We start from the raw sequence: 22,551 nt of genomic DNA on the forward strand, positions 1-22,551 counted from the left end.
ATTATACAAATTGTACAATATACTAGGTTTACAGTTAGGGTTAGGGTAGCTTTGAATTACTTTTAGGAATAGTAGTAAAGTTAAGGCTAGGATTTAGATTGATGAGTATGTTACATTTAGTTTTAAATTTAGGTTTAGGTCTAAGTTAGATGTTGAATAATTAGTTCTAGGTTCAGGTAAAATTGATTTGATGCTTTCCTATTTTATTTGGATTCATTTGATGTTTAATATTTAAAGTTGATGTTTACAAGATCAACACGTACTACTGTACTATCGGTGAGTAAGGGGTGGTTACCAGCTTCGCTGTTTATATTCAAAACTAGCTAAATGTTTTGAAATCATATCAGAATCCTCATTAATAATGCTTATAATATCAAGTATATCTGTTCCATATACAGCTCTGGAAAAAAATAAGAGACCACTTCAGTTTCTGAATTAGTTTCTCTGATTTTGCTATTTATAGGTATATATTTGAGTAAAATGAACATTGTGGTTTTATTCTATAAACTACGGACAACATTTATCCCAAATTAAATAGAAATATTGTCATTTAGATCATTTATTTGCAGAAAATAAGAAATGGCTGAAATAAAAAAAGATAGATGCAGAGCTTTCAGATCTTAAACAATGCACAGAAAACAAGATCGTATTCATAAAGAGTTTAAGTTTAAAGAGTTCAGAAATCAATTTTTGGTGGAATAACCCTGGCTTTATATCAAGATTTTCATATTAATAATTAGTAATATGCTTAACCTTCAAACCGACTGTTTTAAACAGTTAACAGTCATATAGGTTAAGCCCCACTGGTAACTAAGAGTGAAGCTGCAAAGACTGAATTGCATTGAATGTGTTTGAGCAGGGAAATCACCACAGTGTGTTGTGTGCTGCACAAAAAGAGGTTGTTTCAGTTCATAGATTTACATGAGGCCATGAACACTGACTCAGATACTCAGATCTCTCTCTCTTCCTCTCTCTCTCTCTCGGTCTCTCTCTCTCTCTCTCTCTCTCTCTCTCTCTCTCTCTCACACAAACACACACACACACACACAAATACAGACCCGTTTCCGTTTCCTGGAAGTCCGGCAGGGTGAGGTGTAAGCCGCTGGACTTTCTGCTTATGGGGCTCGGCTCAGGGGGCGGAATACTGCTAGTGTCATCAGGCTCACTGTAACAACAAATTCCACTTTAAACCAGTGCATTTGTTCATCTAGCAACCACAGACATACAATTACCTACATACACACACCTGTACACACATGCACACACACTCATACATGTAGGTATGCATATTTTACCTGGGCCGGGCATAGTCATAGCGGCTTTGCCACAATTGTAGCATGTCCTCACATGTCTGAAGAGCTACAGCAGGTCCATAAAGAGCCTCCTCCAGTTTCACTTTAGTGAAGAGTAGGCTGGAATACACACACACACGCACACACACACACTCATCATTTTAACAAACAAAAAGTAATGACAAGGCAACAGTACACAAAAGACCAGTGAGTCATCTTTTTGCTATGTTCCATTAAAAAACCCTGTGCAGTGGCATTTTTCTGTGCTGAGGCCTTTAGCAGTGCTAATACGTGTAGATGAAGGCTATGTGTGTGTGTGTGTGTGTGTGTGTGTGTGTGTGAAAGGATGTGTATCTATGCAAGATGCTGACAGCCTGCACCGACGGCCCAGCAACGCTGCTGCAGCCAGGGGACACACTCCCGCTGAAGCATGCCTCCTTAGCAGCTCATGAGTGGGTGGATGGGGTCGTACATGCGGAAGGGTGGATGAGTGTGTGTAGTATGTGCGTGTGTTTGTAGTGTGTGTGTGTGTGTGTGTGTGTGTGAGAGAGAGAGAGAGAGAGAGAGAGGGATGAGAGCACTGAAGCACTGAATTGTTTGACAGAAGCATGTGAAGTGCAGAGGATGGGTGGTATATCTGACACAACGTCTTAGGAGGGTTTCTGACGCGTTAAAAATACTGCATGTAAATTTAATATGACATGAAATAATGGTGAATAAAAATGATTAAAATGCATATTCCAGAGAGCGTTTACTTACGTTTTGATTTCATCATTTGGAAATTACAACATTTCATATCACAGCCCCCAATTTCAGGGCACCGTAATGTTTTGGACATTAAAGAACATTAAAACAATAATTTAAAGAAATGTATTCCATTTTTCTTGCATAGAATGACTTCTTGAACTATCACTGGGTGCTGAGTGTCAGTTGAGCTCTACCTGCGATCTCCAGTCTTCGGACTACAATACCCAGAATGCATCACACACTGACATCACATGAGACTGCACACTTCCAGGGAGCAAATCACCTGAATATTGATTTCACCTATTACAGTCACTATATATGCAACCTCATTTACTTGCCATCCTCTGACATTGCCTTGTTATGTATGACCCTAAGACTGATTCTCCTATTTGGTAGGTTTACTCCCTCTTGCTTCTGTTTACAGGTGTTGACCCTGCTCGTTTTGACTACTTTCTGTGCACAACCTTTGTTTAATAAGGTTCAAAACTAAATTGTCTGACACCTTTCCAGACATGACACTTAGTATTTTCTCCAGTAACGGTTTGCCAGGCCTCTAATTTAGCCATCTGTAACTCTTATTTTAGGGCCTTCTTCCCTTACATTTTCCTTCGACATATGGAGCACATGCTCAAATATATCTAATTAGGTGACTGGCAAGACTTTATATATTTATTTAAATTAAAAAAACACCTGTGTTGCCTCATCAGTATTTTTGAATCATTATCTTACTGCTGAGTGAAGTGCCACCCAATGAATCATTTACTGGAACTTAAGTAGATAAGATAATCATAAAGATCACAAAATTTATGTCAATACTATCTTTAGCTGTCAATGAAGGTGTTTTGCACCATCAATGGTGCTATAAGTGCACTCCAAACCAATTAGAGCCATACATGACCAAGCCACGACACCTCCACCACCATGTTTCATGGATAAGGCAGTATGCTTTTGAATTGTGTGCAGTCTTGGAGTCAAAAACTGTTGATTAGAACTTTTTACAATATTTTGCAGGCTATTCTCAATACTTTTTTTAAATAATTGTATTTCATTTTTTTTTCTTATTCTGTCCCCAATTTACACGGCCAATTACTCAAACCCACTCATTAGGACTCCCCCTATCACTAGTGATGCCTCAACACTAGGAGGGTGAAGACTAGCATATGCCTTCTTCGATACATGTGAAGTCAGCCATCTCCCCTTTTCAAACTGCTTCACAGCGCTCTCGGAGGAAAGCGAAGCGACTCGGTTCTGATACATCAGCTTACAGGTGCCTTGTGCTGATCGACATCACCCTTTGGAGTGATGTGGGGAGAGAACGTCATCTACCCACCCAAAGAGAGCAAGGCCAGCTGTGCTCTCTCAGGGCTTCGACAGCTGATGGCAAGCTACATGAACAGTATTCAATCTCCCGATCATAGTGGCAGCGCTTAGCCCACTGGACCACTCAGAGCCCTATTCTCAATACTTTTAAGCAACTAATAATCTGGCCATTCTGACACTTTGTATCTTAAATTGCAGCCTGTACTTCTGCTGTCTAAGCCTGCACAGCTTATATAAGACACAAGATGATTTAAGTGTCCACTAGAAGATGCATCGGCACAAATTTGTTTGTAAACGCATTTCAAACCACCTCTAAATGTAGTTGGGATCAGATTTCCAAAAATAAATTTGGATTTCATGTGGTTTCCATGCATTATTTCTTTTTAAAGATAATCCACACAGTTTATTATGTAAAACCCAAGGTTTGGCTGCGGTTCTTAATGGGTTTGTTCTTACTCTTCATAATATATCTTACTCCTCATAATAGCTTCTTTGACTTTCAGCTTTTGTCCTCATGTTGAGCAATGGCAACTTTCGACTCCAAAATAATTAGAAATACTAAATCTGGGAATGTCCTAAATATTACAGTGCCCTACAATGAGGGAGACTGGGTAAAATGTGTTGTAATGTCAACATGATGAAAAAGAAATGTGTGTACAATAAAACATTATTATTTTTTTTTTATTAAAGTGGTTTATTGAACTCGTACATTTAAACAATGGAGCAGAGAGAACAGTAAATAGGGGACAGCTACCATTATTTTTTTACTTACAAAAACTCAAGAAAAAGCACTGAGAGCGCTGAGCTTGAGGAATGCCATGGTAGTTAAAGTGCTAGAACAGTCTGAACACAGTGAAAACAGATGGGATTTTAGCAGCAGGGTTGCTACAGCACCCAGAAACACAGCATTGTTTTCCACATGGAAAATACTAGACATTTGACTGCTCCGTTGTTTCCTGGCTATCAATGTGTTGTTGTATCAGTTCAGGCCCAAGAGAGCATCTAGAACTGACTCTAAACGTGAAACTTCTTCTGGAAATACAGTATTTTTCTGCAATCAGAATCGGAATAAACCTGTCACACTGAACCAAAATTATAAACATCTTTAGTTAATTATTCTGTGTTTGTAAAAACTGTTTGAGAAGAATAAAAGTAGAGTACTCAGCAGTCACAAACAATCTGGAAGATAATAGAATCTTTCTCGGAAGGGAAGAATACTGAAGAGCTAAAAAGTGGAGGATGAAAGAAAGGCCAAGTTGCACTCAGATAAGTTGTAAAGAAAAACTTGCAGACTACTGAGACAAAGTCGTAAAGCCTGATAAGATTCAACCTGTGCCAGACTGATGGAATGAAGATAAAGGCACTTTATCACCTTAAATTCTGGATAGTTTGCTAAAACGCATTCCTAAAGCAACTACAACATTTTACAAGGCCAAAACAGTGGAATTTCCCTGACTGGAACCCTACTAAACACATAGTTTGCCGAAACAAGACAAGACTGAACACAATTAAATTGAATACAAATATTTAACTCAGACAAGTTAAATATTCAGACAAAACAACTCCTCTGAAATGTCTGTTTTTTTGTCATCCATTTAGTAAGTCCAATAACTTGAACACAATAAAATGTAAATGGCTATGGGCCCCATCTTACACACTGTGCAAGGCACGTCACAACGCTCATTGCTGTCTTACACTCCCGAACACCCACATCTATTTTCATGCATAGTGCATGCCTGTATTGATTAAAAAGCAAAGACGTTTGTGAATATCTACACTGATAAGCGTGATAGTCTGGAAGTGAGGTGTGTTCAGGTACATTTCTGGTGTATTGCTATCTTGGCAGCAAAAAAACAGGTGCGTCACTGACTGATTTAAACCCTTACAACAGTTAACCGCCAGATGATCATTGCTATCTTGGCATGAACAAGCAGGTCAGTTTTTTTAAATTAGGTCCACAGAGCACAGAGCCAGACCAGCACAAGCTCTATCACTGTCTAATTAGCATCAGGCTGCAGTGTGTGTGTTTATTAAAGTCTATTTGGTTTACCATGTTTGTCCATATTCTTTCCTCTAGAGAGTGAAAGTGATCCCTCAAACAAAACCTGAGCTGCCAGTCATGGTGTGAGCGCTGAGCACGGTGTCACAGAGGCCATGTGATATGAGCTATGTGATATGACAAGGGCGGACTACAGTGGATCTCTTTAATTTCAAAGGGTTACTGTGGAGGAAACCTAGCTCTAGATCTGGAGCAAAAGAAACCCCAAACCCCAAAAATAATTTAAAGAAAGAAAGATACAAAGAAAAAGACAGAAAGTGACAGAAAAAAGTAAGTAAGACGGACAAAGAGAAATTGTGTCAACTACAAACATGTCTCTATTTTGGAAAACTCTGATTGTGTCTAGTCACTCCTGGCATAGACACACCCCCACCACCTGCGAACACTTAGAAGTACTGCCAAGGTAAATCCTTATATGGATATGCATGTGTGTGTATCAAAGGTGTCAGAAGTATTCCCATTCATTCCTCAGGTAGTAGTATAGATACTAAGGTTTAAAATGCTTTTGAAGAAGTTAAAATATCAAATTTACTCAAGTAAAATAGGTAAAAGTACTGAAAACTACTTTAAGTAAAAAAGTAAAAGTAACAAAGTCATATAGTGTACTACACTCTTTCCCTAAAACAAATTTTCTAAAGGCCATAATGTCTATAATGTTAAATTAAAATGTTAATGTTGGGTTAATCTGGGATGGACTCGGCTCCCTGTTTCAGCCGCATATGTGCCCACGGTAAATTAATGTATTTTAGTTTAATGCAGGTTTATTAAAGAAGCTTAGTTTGGACCTTTGACTCAAGCTCTCTTGAGTCTTTACCACAGATCATCTTCATAGCAGGCTACCGTAGGTTTCGCACCAGATTCTAAGGCACACTACCAATGAACGTCTATTTTCTGGTCTGTTTTTATGCATAAGGCACATTATGCGGCACTAGTAAGGAAATGGGGTCTCCATTTTTCTAATTCAGCAGGTCTTGCTGCTGGGTCGTGGATGGGGTGGTGGTGGTGGGGTAACTTAACTAGTTAAGTTAAAAAAACTGTAATTCTTTAAAAACAAAACTATTCTTTTGTTAAAGTCAAATGAACTGGATGTTAATCTACACAGATTTCTCTCCTTAAAAAATGCTTATTTGAGTGAGCTAAGTGCTTCCGTTTATATATAGTAAACTTAGATTTGCAGATTTCCACTTAGGCTGGGTTCAGCAACGTTAGCATTAGCAGCTAATCGCTAGCACTAGCTGTGGTGAGTGCTAGTAAATGCCACCCAACAGCACTACACTGAGGAACCCTTAGTGTTCCGTTAGGCCAGGGTGATATTAGCTAGCTATTCAGTTTTTTAGGCGATAAATGCACAGGCTACAGTCTTATAATACTCACCTCTGAACTGCGAAAGAGTTAGCACTTAACGCGGTTAGCAGTTAATGCTAATACTGCTCCAGCCTCGGTGTTGGAGAACTAAACTGAAACTCCTTTATAACACTGCACTTCAGCAGAATAGCTTTACTGCTCTTTACAACCTGACTGGTAGAATTAATGCTGGTAGAATTTTTACAAAGAGAAATCTGAATGAAAATAAGCTCAAATAAAATAGGAGTAACAAGGTTATTTTTAAAATGTGGAGTAGAAAGTTCAGATAATTGTGCTTAAATGTAGAAGTTTAGAGAGAGTAAAAGTAAAAATTGTTTAAAAAAATATTCCAGGGTAGTTTAGATAACCAACATTTCTACTTAAGTAACGTAACAAAGATTTTTTTATACTTTATTATTTGACACCTCTGTTGTGTGTGTGTATAAGCTAAATATTCCTTTATAGGCTTGACCTTTGATTTTTCCCATACTATACATAATTCTCTCCAGTCTCAATGTGCACCTCTCACTCTCTATTTTTTTTATTTTTCTCTCTCTCCTCTTTTCCTCTTTTCCCCAATCTCTGTAGCCCCAGAGAACAACACTGACCCCACATGGCTAAAATGTGAAGAGCGTCAGACACGGTTTTAAACACACAAACACACACACTCATATCAGGTTTACAGGTGAGGCCTAATCCTCTACGGTCTGCTGAAAGTGTTTGTGTCTCCTGACACCACGGAAACCAACCCTGTCACCATCCACTGATGAATCACTGTCACACACTCCCACTCAAACCAGTGGAATGTACAAGTTTCCACTCGCCAGGCCAGATAACACCACCAGACAAACACAGGCGGAGCTTGGTTGATGTGTCATCCCTGTGTTCTGTGATTAGAAGACTCAAAAAGGTTCCCCCCATTCTCTCCAGTTCTTTATCTGAACAATAGCAAATAGTCTAAAAGAACTTAGTCTGGGTTTGTCCTTGTTGGTCTGGTTGGTGTACTCTAGCGTATAAAGGGCGTTCATCTGTTCTAGAGTTAGCCCTCATTTGTACACACCTCACAAACTTGTCTCCACCTGCTTGCAACCAACAAGAATGCACTATACTCATAAAATGAGACTCAAAATGTGTAATCAAATATTAAGGAAAAATGTTAAGTTTAAGCGCTGACATTCCTTGACAACAGTGCTTTAGCCAGTATAATGTTTTTTCTGTAATTTTTTCATTACAGAGTGAAAATTAGTCTGTGTTTAAGCCTCTGCCCATTTTAAGCAAAGTGTGACAGAGTAAAACATGAGCAAATAATGTCAATCCCTTTGCTTGATTAAGACAGATAAGAGCCCAGCAGGACTACAAGACGGATGCTGCACTGGCTAATCTTCTACTAAATAGGTAAGCACTGAGCTTTAGCTTGGTAATTTATCACAACCACTTGTATGGGTTAGGTATTTTAAATCATTTCAACATTTGAATTTCAACATCAGTCATCCTACAACATGCTAAAATGAACTGCTCCTCATGACGGAGGAGACGATGGGCCACAGTTGTTTACTACCTAGGCAGCAACCAGCTTGACACAATATCCTATATGATAGGAAATAAAAATCTGATTCCACAGTGACTCAGTTTAACTTTGCATGTAATTATAGTATATTTTGAAACTGCAAGAGTTCTGAACTCATAACGTCCTCTTTTCTCAACCTGGCAACCTGCATGTGATTTGCATCTGTGGAGGAAGGGGCATTACGCTTGCTGTCATTTAATATACAGTATATTGTTTATTTAAGGCAGAACTTTGCAAAAATTATATTTCCATTACATCAATTCCCTCTAAAGTGCCTTAAGCCACATCTAAAGGACATGCTGTACACACGCATTTCTGGACAAGCTGAGGATTGCAAAACTCTCTTTAAAAATAAAGTGAATTAACCATGTGTCATAAGGAACCTGCTAATATTAAGAACTTCACACAAAAATTATTCTAGGCAGTTTTTGTGAGCATCATCCTGCGGACATCACCAAAGTTACACAGTGTGATTAGCAGCATGATAAACCCTGAGTAGCAATGCTTTACTCCCTATTACAAGTCAGTGGAGCATCAACATGGTTTTCAACATTGTTTTTTCAGAAAAGAGTGTTACATAACTTTGTTTAAATCATTCTAAAGGTGGCAACTGAAGATCCTTTCATGACTTTCACTACTTTGGACGGCTACTTTATTGGCTCCCTCACGTGAACGCAAACCTAAACATATTGACCTGACTTTCGCTGTCTGGCCAAGTAGGCCAATCTCTGCGCTGATGAAATCCCTCTCCCCTGCAACACACGGTAAAACACTTTAGTGAACACATAACCTACTTCCATGTCACTGCACACATACACGCACACACACAGACAAATCAGGATGTCGCACCTTAAACTAGGCTAACAATCCCTCCAGACTACAGCCAGGTTGTTGGTATAGCTAGACAGGATAGGATCCTGAGCAACTACACAACAGTTCAAAAGTTTCGGGAAATAATTTAACAAATGTTTTCAATGAGGTAATGAATATATTTAAAAAAGAGAGTGTAATTATATTAATACCATACAAAAAATTAAATGATATTGCAAATAGAGCACATATGTGTGTAATATTATATGGTATAGTTTATTGCAGAACTGCTCAAAAGCCAATAACAAGTGACCAGTGATATATGCATACAAATAAATATATAAAATATGGGTTATTTATCAGCATAAGTAGTTGTGATGATTGCATTGTTGTTTTATCATCTCTTCATATAGATTAATATGTAATATACTGCTTTCATGAAACACAAATTAAGAATTATTAACATTTTGTATTGAGATTTATTCAATATGATTTGTATTGTATATGTCTGTTATGTGAAAATCACTATAAAATACATTATTAGTTGTAATAAATCACAATAAACACCTTTGTTAAGACTGATGCAGTCATTGGTTATAGCAGTTTTTTTACTGACATGAAATAATAATAACTGGCAGCACTTTAATACAAGTGGGATCTAGACAGTGCCAGGTATATTGCTTTATGTGAGTTTACTGAGTTAATAGAAGTTCAATAAATCATTAATACATATATTCAGTTCAGCATCAATCAGCAGTTGACTGTAAAAAGTAATGAAACTAACATCTGCCTAATGAAGCTTTAATAATTAGCCAGACGTGTCAAATTCAGGCTTTAGGAAATGTTAACAAATGTTAATAGGTCTCTTATTTGTGTTCTTTTTTTTAATGATCTAAATGAATGCAAACAACATTTTTTCACTGTTGGAGTTCGTGGTAGTTCCAGAAGATCTCATTCACCAACATATAACACTTAGGGCCCTATTTTAGCAATCTATAGTGCGTAATGTGAAATAAAAAATGATCAGTGTGCCAGTTCTCATTTCCTTTGAGAGCCAGGTGTGCTCGCACTTTTGCGTGTTGATGTCTTAACAGTGCGGCACTTTAGCAGAGGATTCTAACCTGCACATTCACGCTGTCATTTAGGGAAACAGCAATGTTATTTTATTCTTTATTCTGTTTATTGTTGATGAACAAAGGCTGTTTATTTCTGTGTATAATTAGCGGGGATGTACATTTGCTGAGCACACGCAAAGTGCACAATATTCCTGCATGGCTAAATTAGGTATAGAAGGGTGACTGTTGTCAGGGGTTTAATCAGTCAGTGGCGCACCTGTATTTCCTACCACCAAGATAGAAACACGCCAGGAATGTACCTGAACACACCTTCCTTCCAGACCACCACGCCCATCATTGCAGATATATTCATAAATTCTGATGCTATTTTAACGGTGTGGACACAAGATGTTAAAAAAGGCTGTTGACTGGGTTTAAGTTAGCAACAAGCATCGTGATGTGCATTGCGAAGGGTGTACGATAAAACTGTGTGTAATTACAGTACATTATTCATTATTCAATCGCTTATTGGTGTTCTTAAAAACTTTAAATGTATATTAAATAAAATATCTTAAATACTTTTGGATGTGTCATTTATAATATTGAAGTAAATACTGTAAAAAAACTATTCATATGACAAATAATTCCAACTTTTTAAATGATGGAGTATTTAAAGACTGCATCAACCCGTCCCCAGTCCAGCAGTGAGAGGACTCAGATGCCACGATTGGCCTTTCTAAATAAGGCCCTCTCTCTCCAATGCAGAGCGGGTGTCTCTGAGCTTAGCTACTACTGCAGCTACACACACAGCAGTTATACTTATCCTCCCAGACACACACATACACACACACGCACACACACACACAGACACTTGCAGGTCAAGAGATTACAGCACCAAACAGGCCGTGCTCATGCGCAGTGTACAACTGTAGCTGATGGGTCGGTCAAGGGCACACACAAGAAGACGTGTTTCTCAGATGTTCCCACTGTGTTTTTTAAAGTGTATAGTGTGTTTCATTTGCCATAAAAGGTGAAGGGAAGCTCTGGATAAATCGGTGTAATCATGCAGTAATCATTTATCTAAACAAACTTGTTTCACTGCTTAAATTGTGTGTTTTTAAAAGTAGAATCAGAAAATTGATTAGAAGTGTGTGTATTCTGACTAGAACCAGTTCTGAATGTGTGTTATGTAAATAAGGGACACTTTTAATATATTTAAAAGATTGTGTGATCATATCTAATACAGTCCCAGTCAAGAGGTTTTTTTTTTTCCAACAGTTGTAAGTTAAATCTGAGGTCATCTAGATTATGAAGGAACACATGGAATCAGGGAGTAAACTTAAAATTGTTAAACAAACCAAAATACTCTGTGAAGCAGTTAGGTGCTCTTATCTGGGGAGGTGTTAACTTGCAGTTTCTGAGGCTGGTAATGCTGATGAACTTATTTTGTGATCATCATATCCAGAGGTAACACTTGGTCTTGCTTTTCTGATGAGAGCCAGTTTTATCATAACATTCTTGATGTTTTTTGAGACTGCACTTGAGGATACTTTCAGTTCTTAAAATGTTTTTTTGACTTAATTGACTGACTTTCACTACTTTAGTATTTTTTACTTCACTTAGTCGAGTAGTTTTTGCCATAATATAGATTAGAACATAATTTCAATGGAGATATTCACTGTATACCAACTCTACCTCTTCACAACTTTACAACTTATGCTCTCAAACACATTAAGAGTCAAGAAATGTAAGTAATTATCTCTTCATAATTTCAGCACAGCTGTTAATTGAAAGCCATTCCAATTGACTCTACCTCATAAAACTGACTGAGAAAATGCTAAGCAAGGGTGACACACTCTAAAATACAAACAAATTATGGATTGTTTAACATTTTTTTTGCTTATCAAATAAACCTTATTAACCCTATTCTTCATAGTTTGGATGACTTAAGTATTAATCTATAACGCAGAACATTTTAAAATAATTAATAAAAAAGGTTTGTCCAAACTTTTGACTGGTACTGTATACTGTATGTTTCATGTATTTTTTATACCCTGTGCACACAATTATTGCCAAAGACTTCTATGTATCTGCTAATCACTTCTATGTATCTGCTAATCACTAAAATGACATTAATAATGCACATAGCAGGACAAAATAATGTAAGGCACACTATTTTTAGATCATTTTCAGTTTAATGTTGCTCAGGTTAATTGCTGATAACAGAAACAGTGGAAGTCAAATTCAGGTCTAAAAGATATCAGAGGTTACTTCTTGAAGTAATTCAATAAATATAAATTAACACAGTTGTTCTTCAATAGTCTTGCAGGAAGTCTTAGCAGAATCAAATAGTATTAGTGCTCTATTCTACTGTGCAGCAACACCTGCACACCTCTTAACCTCCTTAGCAGCACCAGAGTGTTTTTAACTTTTTTTCCACTGTCATAACTTGCCCACACAACTTCAAAGTCATCTACACCACATAATGTGGAAGTTCTCTGAGGAACATCTAAACATGCCTGGTACATTTAAATACAGTCTTGTGGGGTTATAGGGTTAAAACAGAATTTAATTTTTTTATTTTTTGTTAAAGTTTTGATGGGAGTGATTTGAGAAGTCTTCACCCACCCATTCAGGATGTTTATATCAAAAACATTATAAATGATGCTACAGTTCAAACAAGTGTGTAATATAAAATGTAATTTAAAAATCGTTGAGAGCTAAAGCAAGGTGCCATTGTAAACTTTTTAAAACATGTTTTAAGTTATTTTAGTAAACAAGGTAAGAAATTGTTGGATTTTGTTGGTTCTTAATGTTATAAAGCTTCTGGGGTTTTCTTACAAAGCTATTTTTTTTAATAAAAAGTTCAATAAATCAAGCACACACTCCTGCACACATACTTGAAGTTGTCGGGGAACTGGTTGAGGGCGACTATGAGGGTGTCAAGGGCGTGCTGGTGGTGTTTCTGGGCGCTGAGCAGGAGAGCCAGCAGGTGCAAGGAGTGCAGATCATCACTGTGCAGACTCAGAGCCAACTGCAGAGGCTCCATTGCTGCTGACACCTTCCAAAAACAGAGAGAAAGGGAGAGATACACACAGAGACACAGGGAGAGATTTACAATCAAAACAGTATCAGTATCTGTTCAGTCCTGACCAGACCTGCAACAGTAAAATCTAAAAGAGAGTATAAGACAGCAGTCGAGAGATGAAAGAGCCAACAAAAGCCAGGACTGATGAAACTAATCATATTTACTATGTAGATAATTTATTACACTTTTGTTACTGTCCAGTAACTACTACAAATCACAAAAACAATATTTCATATACAGTGTATGTATATGAAATATAAAACTGTAGCTATTACAGCGAGGAAAAGCTCCTTAAGAGCTTAAGTATATTTGGATGACACTGTTATTATCATAAACTATGGGGTTAATATAGACCTAGTGTGAACATACAGTATCTCACCAAAGTGAGTACACCCCTCATATTGTGGTAAATTTTTTATTATATCCTTTCATGGAAACTTTGCTCACAGTCAAGCATGGTGGTGGTAGCATCTTGGATTAGGCCTACACGAGTGCCAGGAAGCTGAATTCCAACATGTACTGTAACAATTAAAGGAAGCAGGGCATAATGGCAGTTTTCCAACACTATAACAGCCCCAAACACACCACCCCTTAACACACCGACTTGCAGAGGAAGCTGAAGATAAAAGTGATGGACTGCCCAAGTGTGTCTCTAAACGTAAACCCAATTGAGCATCTGTGATGCATCCTCAAAAGGTGGAGGAGTGCAACGTTTCTAACATCCACCAGTGTTGAAAAACAATGGTGGTCACACAAACTATTGACACTTTGGCACGTTTTGGCCATTTTCACTTAGGGGTGTACTTTTTGTTGCCAGTGGCTGTGTGTTGAGTTATTTTGAGGGCACACCAAATTTCACTGTTATACAAGCTGTATGATGACTACTTTACATTGTATCTAAGTGTCATGTCTTCAGTGTTGTCCTATGAAAAGGTATATTAAAATACTTACAAAAATACAATGGGTTTACTGACTTTTGTTAGATAATGTAACTTCTCATTTATTAGCTATAGAGCAGGTATCCTCACCTGCCGCACCAAGGCGAGCTGAAGAGAGAGATAAAGGGCAATCTGAGGGTCCTGAGGGTCTGTTTCATGTGCTCTGAGATTAAGACAAAATATAAAATAATTAAACTTACAACCAAACCAGTGTTTGTGTCTTTGTTACATTGTATGCACTTAGTACAGGTAAGTTTAGGTTTCACCCTGAAATTTCTTTACTTACTTCTGCAGGGCCTGTAAAGCTCTTCTGTTAAACTCATCACGGTCACCTTTCAGCGTAGCTGTACACACACACAGATCAGCAGCAGGAAAAAAGAAAGGGAAAACATGGAGACAGACAAGGAGGTTCAAAGTCAGCACAGTCTGTGGGTAAAGGATAATCACACTGAGGACAAATGAAAAGTGACGCTCCTACCGTCTGAAGCCCGGAGACTACAGCACAGGCCGATTGCCAAGTGGGCCTTAGCAAGAGACTCTTCAGCTTCTTCCCCCAAAGCGACCACGGATTGTGCCAAAGCTTGAGCTTCCTCTAGCTACAATACACACAACAAAAAAATGTCTGAACCTATTTATAGAGTCTTAAAATGATCTACCTACTCGAAGTAATGTAACTTCCAAGCAGTCAAAATATTTTTGATTTGTTCACAAAATTTTGCACTAGTTTGAATTGTAACCCCGTCACTGTGGTATATATTGTATCATCAGGTTCCTGTGAATATACAGCCATTCTTGCATCTGCATTTCTGCCATAATGTGAATTTGACGGATGTACTTTACATTTTATTACAATTTTATAATTAATACCATTACTTAAACTGACTTTCATTGACAATTATGATTTTTTTTCCGAGTCACTGCGCTTTCCTCTGAGTGTGTTGATGCTACTTGACAATGCTGTATCAGCAGCAGTTTGAAAAGAGGCGATGGTTGACTTCACATGTATTGGAGGGGGCATGTGCTAGTCTTCTCCCTCCTAGTGTTGGGGAATCACTAGTGATAGGGGGAGTCCTAATGAGTGGGTTATATAAAAAGTTATTAGCCTTGTACATTGGGGAGAAAATTATACAAAAAATAAAAAAATAAAACAAACATGTGGACAACTTGTATACATTCCACTAACACTCTCAAACATCACGTTACTTATCACCAACTTGGAGGCAAACAAGCTAGCAACTCCCATCAATTTAAACTGAAGGACATGCTGACTGCAATTCATGTTCACTGCCATGTTTCCTATCTCTGTATCTGGTGTTAACTTTTTGGCCTTGAGTTCAAAAGGCTGATAATAGTAACACTCCTCTGACAATCCTGGTGTTGAGTGTTTAGTGGCCTGGCCAGAGGCATGCAGTCATGTACTCAAAGTAAAGGCCTACAACTATAGTGGTCTATTGTGATTAAGGGCATAAGCCTCTTACAACCTGCACTCCCCATATCAGCCCTGCTCTCTGCTCCTCCAGCAGATGTGCTCTAATCTCTTCACTGTCGAGCTCTCTATTGTGGGTAGGTGGTGGTGTGGGGCTGTAATGGATATTGAACTGTAACCAGTGTAAACTGTACTACATTTTTATGTGGGGCAGTTTACGTAATAGCCATTCAGTAGCATGTGGAAATGACTTTAACGCGAGCGACATGGGTTTACTCTGTGTTTGTGTGTGTGTGTGTGTATGTGAATGTGGATTACCCAGTGCAGCTGGTTGATGCACACTTTGGCTGCCAGCAGTGGTGGAGTAGGGTCCTGAGGTTTCATTTTGGCACACTCCTTAAACACAGATACTGCACCCTCAGCCTGTGACATAAACATACAGTCAGTAGCGCACAAACACATACACACACACATACACAGGAGTGTGTGCAGCGACATAGTGACACAGTGACAGTGAGACACGCCCACACTGGAAATAGAAGTGAATCTAACCCCACTGCCATATACAGTGAGGCCTATTTCCAGAGGCCTCCATTGATCTGCAGTGTCACTTCACTTCCCAGCAGGAATCAATTCTCCACTTTTGCATGCACTCTGACACACACACACACACACATCAGGGTGTGAGGCCATAAATATTCACTCTAAGGTCTTGTATGCATGCATGTACAGTCATGTGCTAATGTTTGGACAACCCTAGTTAAATTCAAAGAGAAAACAATAAAAAAAATGTTAAATAGAACTTTTCTGAACTGTTAACTTGAGCTCAGTAACCAAAAAAAGATATTTCAAGTATAAAAAAACTGTTAAACTGTTAAACATGTATGCCATACACATGTAAAATTACTTGGCCTAGTTAATTTAGAAAACTGAGAGGCAATCCACAGTCTTTGCACTATAAGGCAAAAATTCTTTACTTTTCCCAAAAATCGTCAGTGTGCCTTATAATCTGGTGCGCATTACGTATACAATTTTTCAGTCATGATGTAAGAAGCAGTAGCCTGCCAGTTTTCCGTGTTAAAACAAGCTACAAGGGAAGAACCACTAACCGATAGTGCCCTGGGTTATCGGAACACTCAGGGTTCCTCTGTGTAGCGTTGTTTGGTGGCATTTACAAGCGCTAAGCGCTGCTAACTGCGACTAACCACGGCTAGCGCTGCTGCAAACCGCGGCTAGTGCTGCTGAGCCACCCCACCCCCTCAACGAGACATGTTGCATTAGAGAGGAAACATGGCGGCACCCTTGTTCCTTACTGTTGTCGCTAAAAATGCAATTCAATTTAATTCAAAGATAGTATTTAAATGCAGAAAATAACACAATTTTTTAGCTAGTTCAAACAAATAGTGTGATTGTAGCGTAGCTGTTTAACATTTTACATTAGAATTTTTTGCTGTTTATAACTGTGTATGTGTTGTTTCTACTTTAGTGTTCCTATAAAGTAAAAAAAAAAAAAAAAGATTAACACACATACTTACATGCACTCATATCAACCCCCTTCCCCCAGACACACGGAAGTGTGAGTACTTGCTAACACATTGTCAACATTCCAGACATTTCTGCCAGTCTCTCTTACAGCCAGTCTCTCTCCTCACCCACAGTAAATAAGGGCTACTGGATTAGTCTTTTTGGAAGGGAATCATTTTATATTAAACTATATTATATTAGAATATTTATATTTTATATGACTTGTTAGATTAACTGGGCCAAGTCAGTAGCAGTATTTATTATATAAGTTTATAAACATGCTTCTACAGTGCTAGACAGAGATCATCACTACACATTTTTTGCCAAGTATAAAGTCACGACTAAGCAGAGCTTCCAAAATGATGGAGTTTACTTTGTCAATATACAGCCACAATACTAAAATAATATAACATGCAGTGTGTGTTTAAATGCTTAAAAGCTTCACAAAATTGATTAAATCAAGCAGCTTTAAACAGGCTTTATGGCATATTGATTTTAAAAGTGAATTTATGGCCTTTAATTTTTGTTTGTTTGCTTTTTTTTTTTTTGTTTGTTTTATACCAAAATTAACTTGTAAAAGACTTTGCTTAGTATTATTAAACCAATACATCTTCCTGAAACAGAGGTGTTAAAGGCATTCACATTCAATAGAAGTATAGATACTAGTAAAAAAGTAAATGTAACGTAATGTCAAAAAATACCATTATGGATAAAAGCTTAGGCCGCTCCACAGAAGCCATAATGACAATAATGTTATATAAAAATATTATGTTAAAAATAGGCTACATGTTTCAGCTGTACATATGCCCATTGAAAATTATCGTATTTTAGTACAATGTAAAAATGTATTTTAGTTCAATGTAAAAATTATAAAGGAGAAATGAGGCTATTTTTTAAATTTGAGGAGTAAAACATCAGATAATTGTGTAAAAATATAAGGAGTACAAGTAAAAATTAATCTGAAAAATAATTATTACAGTAAAGTTTAGATAACCAACAAAGTATTTGTACTTCATTACTTGACACCTCTTTTTTGCATGGCGAAAAATGAAAGGAGGATCTAAAAGCAAAAACTATAATTTACACCTAACATGCATTTATTTTAATGACTTCTCAATTTATCTTTAAGCATGTATATTGTGTGTTCACCTTTGTGTTCTCTGTGTTAAATGATGTGAAATAGGTGTGAAAAGGTGAAATATATCTCACCTTTCCACTGGCCATGAGGGACAAACCCAGCTGGTACCAGAGGTGAAACTCATTAAAGGAGAACTTCATGGCCCGCTCCAAACACTGACAAGACACACACACACACACACACATATATATATATATACAAATATACACAAATACACAAATATAAACATTCACATGCACATGCGTACACACACAATCACAGTCACAAATGGTTTGCATAATTACATCAAATATAACAGTAACACCTTACCTAAGGTAAGCCGTTCATACCAACTAATGTCATAAACCTACATAAACATGCGGAAAGGCTCAACATGTCACTTGACATAATTGGTGCATTTGACATTTCTTGTTTCATTTTACCTCAGCAAGTGTTATGAGAACTCACACAATTTTGAATGAGTTTTTATATCTGAAATTCTCCGAAACAACTTTACAAAATCATTGTACTTCCACTGTATGTTAAGATGTTTATTTATTTATTTTACTGTAAAGTTTACATTTTTGGCTACAATGTTTTGAGTGACAATGATTATATACAGTACTGTGCAAAAGTTTTATGCACCAAAGAAAATTACACTAATCATCTTAGCAATATGAGTGTTTTTACTTGAAAAAAGCACCACATATGATTTAAACAGATGCAAACAAACATACATAAAGTAAAAGGTAACAAGGAGTTTTCATTTTTAATTAAGTATGTTATATCCTGTGAGCCACGCTGAAGAACAAAGTGTAATAGTTCCAGATTTCTCCTGGATGCTCCTAAGCCAGCATGTGTATATTATGTTCAGTTCCATCAGCAGCTCACCTGATTTACCAAATTTACCAATTTACCAAACCAGGTGTTGATATGATATGATGAGAAATAACTCTATTAAACTCAGATGAGGAGAGATTAGGAGATGTTTTAAGGAAAACAGGGCTGTTAAAGCACTGCTTTTGGTAAAATTGCTGTTTGTATTTATTTTTTTAGTGTTTTACTGAGCTAATAAACCCTTACTTCACAGATAAGACACTTATTATTTACTGAAATGCCCACAGGTGCCTAAAACATTTGCACAATACTGTATAAATGTATGTCAATTCCCTTTAAAGGACTTGTGTAGGTGTCTTCTGGCTTTGTATGAACACTGCCCTTAGTAAAGTATTACTAACAATTTACAACAAAAATCAAGTACATTTTTATTAATATTAACCCATAAGAGCCCAGACTCATTTCTGAATAATGACACCAAATTCAAAATTGAATCAGAAAAAAAATCAGTAAACATCTCATTCATGTTTATTTCCAATTGTAGGAAAATGACTGTAAATATTACAAGTTTATATCCTGATGTAACATGAATGACACTACAACAATTTCATACCCGTATTTTAAATATCTGTATAAATCATTTCAGAACCAGTTTTATGTAACATAAAACATCTAACTAAAGCAATTGAATGTTTAAATGGTTGGAGCTGTAGAGCTGCAAATATACACTTTTAAAATGAACTAGCTTTGTCTCCAGCACTAACTCAGCACACCTACATTCTGTAAATGAGGTGAGATTCTTCACACACTGTCCTGTGATGCTCTCAGGATGTTCAGTATATGTCTCTTAGGAAGTTTGTGAGTTATAATGCCAGACCTGATGTTGTAAGCAAATTTCCATATGTTTTAGAGGGTCTGAGACACATATTTCCCTATGGGCCCTTTGGGTTAATATAATACATAGCATGGAAGTGATCTGATTTTAGACGAGACAGAACTGTATGCATGGATGTTAAAGACCTCAACCAGGAATTTCTCAAAATGGGAGGCTTGTTTGTAATTCAAATCCTTTGAAAATGCTAAACAATATGTGGCCAAATGTATGTGGACATGTGATTAAATCTAGTATGCAGTATGTACACTGATCATGAAGTGTTACATCAGGGGACAGAATGGGAACACCCACATCTGTATAATTTGTTAGGTGTCATTTTGTGAGTGAGGCTAAACACTGACTAGTGTGCTCATGGCAAGCCAATGAGAATAACCAGTACTGGAGAAAATTCTTCAACACACAGTGTCATGTTTGGGCTGGTGGATGGTGACTTGGTTTGAACTGGTAGGTTGAAGTGAATAGTAATTAGTTGCTGCACCTGGGTTATTTTCCTGGGAGAGATATTTATACTTGAGGGGAAGGTCTTGTCCAAGCTTGGGAAATGTTGCTCATCTGACTTACTAATTCAAACTTTTCTTTTAAGAGGTTATGTTTGATCTTTTTCTAGATCCAGGAGCCTTAAGCTTGGATCAGCACGCGTGATCCCTCTTTGCCCTAGATATCTTTTATATTTGAAATAAAGCCTATTTTGTCTATACTTTAACATATACCGCTCTCCATTTTATGTGTTTGTACGAGCCGGCCAAAACAACCAGGAATATATCACACAAGGGATTACAACCCACAGTGGACAGAGCAGTGGGTGGTAATGATTGTGATAACTTTCATGGGACATGGCAAAATTCATGAGACATAATACTATATGTATTGTTCGCGCTATAAGGCACATTAGATTATAAGGCGAACTATCAATATACGTCTATTTTCAGGGGTGTCGCCATGTTTTTCTTCTAATTGATCAGGTAAACCTGTGGACCTATAAAGCTAGGCTAAGCTAAGTTAAGTAAACAAGCCGTAATTCTTAAAAAAAAACAAAAAACTTTCTTTTAAAGTCAAACAAGCACTGAATGTTAATCTAATTCTGAAAACTGCTTATTTGGATGAGTAAAGTGCGTCCATTTATTTACAGTAAGTTTAGATTTCCAGATTTCCACAAAGGCTGCACTGAGGAACCCTTAGTGTTCCAGGGCGAAATTAGCTAGCGGTTCATCCCAAGTAACATATTTTAACATGGTAAATATGCAGGCTACAGTCCGATATACTCACCTCTGAATGGCAAAAGAGATAGAGCTTAGCGTGGTTAGCGGCTAATGTTAATGTTGCTCTAGCAGTGCTAGCTAAGGTTAGCAGCAGGTTACAGGACGAAAATCCTCACCTCTGGATGGCAAAAGAGCTAGCGCTTAGCATTAATAGAGATTAATGCTAAAACTGCTACAGGCTCAGTGCTGGAGAAACTAAACTGAAACTCCTTTATAATGCTGTACTTCAGCAAAGTGGCTTTACTGCTCCTTATAACCTGACTGGTAAAATTCATATATAAGCCGCACCGGATTATAAGGCGCACTGATAATTATTGGGAATTAAAAGATTTTAAGTGCACATTATGGTGTGAAAAATACTTCCTGTACAATGACTTTTGATACGTCAGTGTTACTATTGATTTGTTTAATAAGTTCAGTGCAGTCAGGCACTGTCAAAGGCAAGTAAATTCATGAAATTTCTGCACTGCTTGATCCACTTCAGTCAACTGTAACTGCAATAGTGAAATGGAAGCATCTAGAAACGACACCAGCTGAGCCACAAACCAGCAGATCATGCAAACCCACAGAGTGGAGCCGCTGAGCACTGAAGCGCCTGGCACATAACAATCTCTTATCCTCTGTTGCATCACTCACTACAGAGTACCACCACTGCCTCTGGAAGCAACATCAGCATCAGGAGCTTCATGTGATGGGTTTCCACTGCTGAGCAAGCTGCACACAAGTGTTAGATCACTATGCGCAACGCCAAGCGTGGGCTGGAGTGGTGTAAAACACGCCTCCACTGGTTGCTGGAGCTGTGCTGGAAATGTGTTCTCTGGAGGGATGAATCACACTTCACTATCTGGCAGTCTGATGGAAGAATCTGGGTTTGATGGAAGCCAGGAGAATGCTACCTGCTGGACTGTAGAGTGCCAACAGTAAAATGTGCTATTTTTTAAGGCCTGGGATCAGCCTTTTCATTTCCAGTGAAGAGTGATATTAATGCAGAAGCATACAAAGTATATATATATAGTTTGGGCAAGGCCTTTTCCTGTTCAAGAGTGAGGTCTTATATCTTAATTAGCTTGTTATGACTTTATTTTGTTAGGAAGGGCCAGCTGATGCAAATCAAAGATCTATAAACACTCTGACTTCTCAAACTTTGTGCTAAAAGTCAGCAGTCAACAATTGATGCCCACAAAGCAGAAGAAGGTATCAAAAGATAGCAAAGCATCTCCGGGTAGACATTTTCTTCATTCATTATGTAATTTAGATGGACCTGTTAAAAGAA

At 37.6% G+C, this 22,551-nt stretch overlaps 1 protein-coding gene across 2 annotated transcripts in view; it reads right to left on the minus strand.

The window, feature by feature from the left end:
* ttc7a (tetratricopeptide repeat domain 7A) overlaps positions 1-22,551 on the minus strand; it is an 88,014-nt gene that overhangs the window by 26,835 nt on the left and 38,628 nt on the right. For both annotated transcript variants that reach the window (XM_022684975.2, XM_007255779.4), the window contains exons 11-18: positions 18,380-18,463; positions 15,965-16,069; positions 14,699-14,816; positions 14,507-14,564; positions 14,311-14,383; positions 13,095-13,255; positions 1,296-1,412; positions 1,059-1,165 (exon numbers count right to left, since the gene is read on the minus strand). In XM_022684975.2, coding sequence (XP_022540696.2) covers positions 1,059-1,165; positions 1,296-1,412; positions 13,095-13,255; positions 14,311-14,383; positions 14,507-14,564; positions 14,699-14,816; positions 15,965-16,069; positions 18,380-18,463 — 823 coding nt within the window. The remainder of the gene's footprint in view (positions 1-1,058; positions 1,166-1,295; positions 1,413-13,094; positions 13,256-14,310; positions 14,384-14,506; positions 14,565-14,698; positions 14,817-15,964; positions 16,070-18,379; positions 18,464-22,551) is intronic.

Source organism: Astyanax mexicanus, chromosome 7 (genome assembly GCF_023375975.1).
Source record: "Astyanax mexicanus isolate ESR-SI-001 chromosome 7, AstMex3_surface, whole genome shotgun sequence".
NCBI classification, from domain to species: domain Eukaryota; kingdom Metazoa; phylum Chordata; class Actinopteri; order Characiformes; family Acestrorhamphidae; genus Astyanax; species Astyanax mexicanus.